The sequence below is a fragment of the Stylophora pistillata genome, chromosome 9 (assembly GCF_964205215.1).
Source record: "Stylophora pistillata chromosome 9, jaStyPist1.2, whole genome shotgun sequence".
NCBI classification, from domain to species: Eukaryota; Metazoa; Cnidaria; class Anthozoa; order Scleractinia; family Pocilloporidae; genus Stylophora; species Stylophora pistillata.
In genome coordinates this window covers 10,766,546-10,775,200 of record NC_142527.1, presented here as the reverse complement: position 1 = coordinate 10,775,200, position 8,655 = coordinate 10,766,546, and the positions used below count along the sequence as shown (strand labels likewise).

At 40.3% G+C, this 8,655-nt stretch overlaps 1 protein-coding gene across 1 annotated transcript; it reads left to right on the top strand.

The window, feature by feature from the left end:
- Nucleotides 1-7,742: 7,742 nt before the first annotated feature.
- On the top strand, nucleotides 7,743-8,654 carry LOC148723256 (uncharacterized). The gene is made up of 2 exons (XM_088733384.1): nucleotides 7,743-8,186; nucleotides 8,280-8,654. Exons 1-2 carry the CDS (start codon nucleotides 7,845-7,847, stop codon nucleotides 8,652-8,654), a joined length of 717 nt encoding a protein of 238 aa, XP_088589510.1. The 5' UTR covers nucleotides 7,743-7,844.
- Nucleotide 8,655: the final 1 nt, after the last annotated feature.

The following is an 8,655-nucleotide window of genomic DNA, read 5'->3' as shown; positions in this document are numbered from 1 at the left end:
AATAATCGTAAAAATTACCGCCCAGTCTCATTGACTTCAATTCTCTGCAAAGTGTGTGAGGAAATTGCAAGACAACACCTAGTGGAATTTTGGATAACTAAGGACATTTTATCCCTAATCAATTTGGATTGATGAAGGGCAAATCTTGCTTGTCTCAGCTCTTAACAGTCTTTCATGATTGGGTTAACAATAGAAACAATGGGCTTCATACAGATGTTGTATTTTTGGATTTTGCGAAAGCGTTCGACTCTGTCCCACATGAACGTTTATTTTTAAAACTACATGCATTTGGTATTAGAGACCCGCTGCTATCGTGGGTAAGGAGTTTCTTTACAAACCGTCAACAGCGTGTTGTACTCCGAGGTCATTATTCAGCTGTCCTATCCGGTGTGCCGCAGGGAACCGTATTAGGACCGATATTGTTCCTTATATACATTAATGACATCACGCGGAACATAGAATCTCAATCGCAATTATTCGCAGATGATATGAAAGTTTACAAGGCTCTTAGAAATGTTCACGAAGACACCCAAATATTACAGAACGATCTGAATGCACTCGAACAATGGAGCATTGATTGGCAATTAAGCTTTAATACAACCAAGTGTGAAGTAATGCGAATCTCAAAGAAGAATGACACATCATATCCCGAATATCACGTATGTGGTAACAGATTAAATTCAGTGTCCGAAACAAAAGATCTTGGTATTTATATCACGTCAAATCTGTCATGGAGCCTACAAGCCACCAAATGTGCAAACAAAGCTAACCGTGTTCTTGGCTTTGTTAGACGGATTGTTGGACCAAAAAACCCGGACTTATTCTCTAAATTGTACAACAACAACAACAACAACAACTTTGAATACAGTTCCCCAGTATGGTCGCCACATCTAAAGAAAGACATTGCTACTCTAGAAAAAGTCCAAAGACGAGCTTCCAGATTTGCGCTTGGTATAACTGCAAATGATATGTCGTATGAAGATCGATTGAAACGACTTAAATGGCCATCATTAGAAAAAAGGAGAACTTTATCATCACTCTCTGAATGCTACAAGACAATAAATGGACTGAATTGTCTGAATCCACACGAATTCCTCAGCTTCGCGGACAAATACAGACCGTTGAGATCCAACCATCGCTTCAAGCTTAAGACGAAATCTGCTAAGTTAAATTGCTGTAAACGCTCTTTCTTTCTTCGCATTGTTAATTTATGGAACAATTTAAGAAAAGAGACCGCGGAAGTAAAAGATTTAAGAACTTTTAGAAATAAGCTACTCAATGAATTTTCTGAAAACATGATTTATACTAACCATTTTAGACTTTTATTATATAAGTATACGCAATTGTATATATATAGTTTTTGAATTTATAGATAGGTAATTAGGATTTTTTAATTTTGCTATATATGTTAAGGAGGTGGACTAGAAAGGGATAACCTCTTCTACCTCCTTTCAGAATTTCTCATGTATTTTTTGTTGTTAATGTATTGTTTTTAGTTTTTGTTTGCTTTCTGTGTGTGATTAACTGTGAATAAACTACTGTTATTATCAACACCTTTCAACGTTCGAGTGCCTTTTGCTTTCCGGCTTTTCGGCGTGTCGCCTCACGCAAGGTATTTGTTAATTTACGAACATTTAGACAGGGTAGCCCAGTTCAGCAAAATAGCTGGTTTAAATGGGGCCCTGTGAAACAATAACACCCACCCATCCCACCCTAGGGGAGGATATCCACCACACAGTAATCTCCTGCGTGGGAAATTAATGTCTCCTACCCCTAACCCTGCATGAGACGGGGCCTATGGTTTATTCTTCCTTATCCGAGAAGACTAGAATATCTATTCTTTTCTTGATATTATAGAAAGTTAACAGTTATTTTAAGACCACGAGTATTGGTCCGGCCGGGGCTCGAACCCTCGACCTCCCGCACAACACAATTTGGCGCTCTAACCAATTGAGCCAAACGGGGAGCGGTGAAGGTTTTCATGGATCAAGTGACTATTTTCATTGCTCTAATTAAACTGTCCTTCATTCAGTGGTCAAGATAGAAGATTTACCACACAACGCTCGCGATTAGTTAATTTTCCTTCACTTAGGAAAGTAGAATTACTACACGATTGATAAATGTCGTTGCAGTAGTGACGCCATGTAACGCAACACACTAAACGCAACAATAGGCCTTTTCGCTCCACAAAAGGGTCTCAAACGCCATGAAAATGCATTAAACGTTTGTACCGTTGGAGCGCGTTTGAGCGCCTTTGGTCAGAGCTGTTGAAGAAGGATCAAATTGGCCATACAAATCTTTAAAAGGCTTCAAACTACGAGGTACAACGAATTTGACCTTCTAGAAAACCAATCTCAAATTACATGCTAAAAAACTGTACTTGTGTTTGTCCTTGAGAACTATATAATACTTGACAAACACGCACGCAAAATGCTTTTATACGTTCAGAATAAATCAAATTATATTTAGCTATAGTGAAAGGAAAAGGAACGGCCTAGCTTTTACGGAATATTCAGTCAAACTCTGCCCATTTCTACCGCTTTTACCGTCATATTAAAAATAACGCTACCACAATGCAATGCAATCGGAGTGCGCACATCGCCTGGCTTTGCTGAAAAATTGAAAATTGCCATGGTGAAAATAAACTTGCTGCGATCAAATTGAAATCGCCTTGGTCAAATTGAAAATTTCCGTGATTAAATTGAAGTTGCCGTGATCAAATTGAAATTGCCGTGGCTAACTTGAGGTTGTCGTGGTCAAATTGAAATTGCCGTGGTTAAACTGCAATTGCGTGATCTAATTGAAATTGCCGTGGCACTTTTGGGCCACCGTGGGAGAGCGATCTGTTTAACTACGATTTCCTACTACGTTACACTCTACTGAGCAGGTGAGTTATTTCGTTAGATTAGTATTTGGGAACGTTAAGCATACCACGACGGCGACGGCGCTGAGGGCAGAGGAATGGCTCAATATGAGCGTTTCAGATTTTCAGAGCCGTCCTCTGAAAAATGACAACGTGAAATCCCCCAAAGTTTTATTGTCTGAGAACGGAAACTGTGACAGCAAATTATTTGAAACTGAACCCCGCTCACGTATGTAACCGCCTCCTGGTAAGCTCAATCGATTAGAGCGCCGGACTATTGTGCGGGAGGGTGAAAGTTTCCAAAGAAACTGTGATCCTGCGTCGGTGGGGGTAACAAGGTAATTTGGTAATATCAACTAACTCGAAATTGTAGATTGGCCACCGTAACGAGTTAAAAAGCTGATGTTCTGAGCGTTAGTCCTCCGTCAGAGTGACGAAGGACTAACGCTCGAAACGTCAGCTTTTTAACTCGTTGTTGTGCGGGAGGTCGAGGGTTCGTGCCCCCGCCGGATCAACACTCAAGGTCTTAAAATAACCATAGTTAGTAACTGATGAGAATGTGCTACCTTTCTATAATATCAAGAAATGAATAGACGTTCTAGACTTCTCGGAAAAGGACGAATAAACGTGGTGGAATAAACGTGGACGAATAAGGCGTGGTGGTCTCATGGTTAGTGCGCTCGACTCCGAATCGAGCGCCTCTCTTCACCCAGGTGTATAAATGGGTACCGGCAATTTAATGCTGGGGGTAACCCTGCGATGGACTGGCATCCCATCCAGGGGGGAGTAGACATACTTCTAATCACTCCATGCTACAGAAACCGGAGTTAAGCATCTGCAATGGGCCACTAGCTAGGCTCGTAAACAGACTTTACCTTTCCCCGTCTCCTGCATCTATTAATTAATTAATTTGGTTAGGCAGGGGACGTTAAAGAACCCACTGACCAGATTACTGTGATGTAGTCTATCCAGTTTACTGGGGATGGGGGGGGGGGGGGTAGCTAGCGAATATGTCTGTCATAGATGTTGCAAGATGACATATGTATATGTAAATGTAAATGTAAATGTAAATGAAGGTGAGGTGTAGCGTCGCAGGAGACGGTAAACACATGCAGACTTTCGCGACTGAAATTGTAAGAGATATGTCTTGAAATATTCCTTGGCGCTACCGTTCTGGCTGGTGAAGGTCCTTTATGATACGGGGATCAGTTTATTTTGTTCCTCAGTACACCACAATGTTCTGTTTACCTCCTTGTGCTTGGTCATGCTTTTATTCATACTGAGACTTATTTATAAATAGGAGATGATGTCAGTTATCATGCAGAATGTTCTAGAATGAGCTTGTTTTTAAGAGTGAATTATAAGATTAAGCTAGGGAAGAATCTAACGACAAGCAAATGAATGTTGCGTCTGGAAATTCAAAACATTTAAATTATTTGATTTGCACAGCTCTGTTATAACCTACTGACCTGAAACAAACAAAAAAGCAACGATCAATCATAATAATAATAGTAATAATAATAATAATAATGACCTTTATTAGTATACTTCCACATAGTGGCTCTTCGCTACTAATATAAAAACTAACTATCTACATAATACTTACAATAAATCAAAATTGATAAAATAGTGAATAATAAAAAACTATACTAGAATATCCATTGCATGTCAGTATGTGTCTCTTAAGATTTATAAAAAAAGTGCATCGTCACTGAAATTCCTTAGCTGCGCAGGAAGCTTATTAAAAGCTTCTGCAGCTTGATCTTGTAGAGTGTTCTCAATTTTGTTGGCAAGTTCTAATTTTGGTGCAGCTAATGACCTAAGACTATATCTATTTACGACGTGTTGCTTGCGTTTTAGTGGAAAGTCCTCATTGTATAATGACTTGTGCGCTAGCTTAGCTATATTAAATTCTAAACGTTCTTTGATTGTAAGCCAACCTAGCTTTCTAACATCTTGGAGTCCAGCAAATTTAGTTAACACAAAACCCGCACACGTGTTCTGTACTCTTTGAAGGCGTTTGGTCTAGTACTCTGGGAGAGGACTAAACTCAACGTTACAATAATCCAGTTTAGAGAGTATAAGACTTTCCACCAGTCGTTTTCTTATGTGGTATGGTGCGAAGTTTTTTAGTTTCCGTAGTACTGCTAAAGCAACGTAACACGATGACAACAGATTCGTTATGTGTTCTTGCCATGTTAGTTCCTGATCCATATAAACCTCCAAAAGCTTGGTGCTTGAGACTTTCTCAAGTTTAGTGTCACTGCAGTATACATCTGCAGAAAAATCATTTAAAGAGTGTGCGCGCGCCAATTGTCTTGTAGAGAGAAGCATCCATTTGGTTTTTTTCTGAATTCAACGCTAAATTGGACGATTCAGAATAACTGCTCAGGCTCCATATTGTCTGATTAGCATCCTTTATGCACGCCTCTATTTCATGCGGCTTCAAGTGGTGAAGCAACGTGGTATCATCCGCATATTGAAAGCATTTGCAACTCAACTTTTTCTGGAGGTCTGCTACATAGATATTGAAAATTAACGGTCCTAAGATCGATCCTTGAGGGACGCCGAAGCACGTTTTCAACCGCTGAGAACACTTGTCATCTATCATTACATACTGTTGTCTGCCCGTAAGATAGGAGGTCATCCAGGTTAGAAAATCCTTTGAAAAACCCATTGAGTGCATTTTATAAATAACTGACTTGAAGTTCACAATGTCAAAAGCTTTCGAGTAGTCTGCAAGAATCATGAGAGTTACTTCGCCGCGACGCATTGCACGTGTAATATCGTCTCTAATCCCCAGTAATGTCGTGGCCGTTGAGTGATTCTTTCTAGGTCCTGAAATGTTTTCACCAAAAAGTGCTCTTTCTTCAATAAATCCAATTGTCTGATGGGCTACCAGCCTTTCAAAGATTTTGGACTGGGCTGGGAGGATGGATACAGGTCGATAGTCATGTTTAGCCATTGTTTGATCTATCTTTGGTATTGGTGAGATTCGCGCCACCTTCCAGTCAATAGGGAAATAATTATTTCTGATACAGCAGTTAATTATATGTGCGAGGGGACCTGCTAACAGCTCCGCAACTGGTTTCAAAAACTTCACTGGGATATTATCTGGACCTGTTGAACTGTCCGTTCTTAGTAATTTGATTTCACGTAAGACCTCTACATGGGTTACCTCGCGTAGCTTGAAAGGGACGGAGTCACTAACATCACCCAGTGAATTTACCAGATATAATAGGTTATCGACAGAGTCCCCTGAAGATTTCCCTAAGGTTCTCTCTGCTGTAGTGGCGAAGAATGAGTTGATCGGCCATGAGTGGCTTAGTACTGGGATTCAGCACTCTGTGAATTGTACGCCAGATTTCTTTTGGTCGTTTTGAAGAAAACGCGTTATCAAAGAACGATTTCTTAGCCTGCCTTATCTCAGTTTTCAGAGTGTTCCGAGTAGTACGAAATGCCTCCCATATATTGTTGTCATTTGATTCATGTGCTCTTTTGCCTAGCTTATTGCGTTGGGTCTGCAGCTCACGGATTTCGGGATCAGCTATCCAAGGAGCGGGTGGACGTGTAACTTCCACCCTTCTTAGAAGAGCATGTCTTTCAATGCATTCTGTAAAAAGAGAGTTAAGCGTTGTAACCATACCATCTGGACATCCCACGCCATAAACAATAAATAGAGGCAGGGCTGAAAAGTCCTCTTTATATACGATTGCAAGTTAAGATTCTTTTCGTTTCGAATAAACTTGTAGCGTGGGAGAAATCTTGTAATACGCATACTGATGGTAGCATAAGGCGCATCATGATCATTGATAGTGGGGCATGGCAGAACGTCTGTGTATGATACTTTGGAAGGCGAATTTGAAATCAGATGGTCAATCAGAGACTTTGAAGTCCTTGTAGTTCTGGTGGGTTTAGTGACATGGTTAGTCAGATTTAACCCTTTGAGTATATCCATGTATTGGCGGGTGATGTTATCTTCTTTGTCAAGCAAGTTGATGTTGATGTCGCCAGTTACAATTAATAATCCGTCCTAAGCAGAGACAATTTGGGACAAAAGATCCTCAAAACAGCAGAGCCAGTCACGGGTGTCCACTGATCAGATTACACCTATAGATCGTCCCTACAAGTAACTTGCTGTTCTTATTCCGACCTTCGAATTCCAGCCATAAGTGCTCAGAGTCCGATTGCAGCCTTTCGATGTCCTTTCGGCGCTTGAAATTGAGATTATCACGTATATAAGCTCCAACATCGCCGCCTTTCCTTTTTTGTCTATTTCTATAGGTTGCGGTAAAAGCCGGTATAGAGACGTGTTGCAGTAAGAGTGGATTGTCATTAAGCCAGGTTTCAGACAATGTGACGACATCAAAAGGATAGTCGTTCATTAGCAACTGCAGCTCGTCGAATGTTGATGTCATGCACTGTATGTTCAAATGCATAAGCGACAAGTGGGAAGGGTTAGCAGTAAGCGCAGACAGATGTATGCTCTCATCGCATGTTTTTAGATCACCAGCATCCGACTGGGATTCATCTAATATATTCCTCTGTCCATAGAATGGTAATTCTGTTAAACTACATTTTGGACAAGTCCATGAATCAGGCTCATTTCCACCGCTGAGAGATTTATAAAATGCAGCGGATACTACACATCGAGCATGCGTGAGGCTTCTACACACTTCACATACAAAGTGCTTTTGATTTCGTTTCACTGTTTTGTGGCATTGAAAACATGATTGTGCAGACGATCCATTCAGCCGAGTAGACAATGAATGTTGACGCCGTAGAGAACAATTAGTTCGCTCACCGGGACCGCTTGTATTGTTTGTGGGGCCAGGGTTAAGTTTAAATAGCAAGTCACCTTCTAGAATTCTCTTCTTTCACATCCCCATAATCCCTTGCGCCTTGGGGGGTAACCAGTCTGACAACAAAGCTAAGGACGCCATATCTGTTTACAAAACTCTTATATATCATCGTAATTTACATGGGAAAAAACGACTTTTGCTGTGCTCCAAGCTGCTCAAATAATCGGAAAAGAAACCCAAATCTCAAGTTTTACAGAATTCCGAAAGAATCTAAGCGAAGAAATGCTTGGTTAAATAGAATTCGCCGACAAGATTTTTCACCAACAGACAACACTCGATTGTGCTCAGCTCACTTCGTCGGAGGAGAAAAGTCCGATGATCCTGCACATTCGGCTTACAATCCATCCATATTTGAGTTCAAGAAAGAAATTGAAAGTCGAAAGACCAGAACAAGTCAAAAAACAAACAAAGATGACTTCGTTGCAATTGAAACTCTAAAACCAAAGCGCAAACGAGTCAGTGTAAGTACTTCACGATGACTTTGATAAGTGTTTTTGTTTGAGTTTTTATACTTGAAACACTATTTCCAACATATCTTTTTATCATTTTCTCAGGTATCGGGGGAAAGTAGGGGTCGCCCAAGAAAATCATTCAAATCTGTTGATGATCATGAAATATGGGGAGCTTGTTTACCAATAGAACACCCATATAAAGAGCATGACTACTGCAAGTCGCAGGTGGATCCCAAGTCAAGAGAATTAAGCGATGACATTTTGCAAGAGCTCACTTCTTTGCAGAGCAAAGTGAGCGAACTTGAGCACGAAAATCAAAAGCTACGTGCAAAATGTCTTTTATTGGATCAAATTAAGCTAGACAATGACAAATTTCACTTTTGGACCAGTCTCCCTAACTATGACACCTTCAAAGCATTATTTAACTATTTAAATGCTGTTGGTGTAGACAAAAAAAAAATGTTGGAGAGGATCTGAA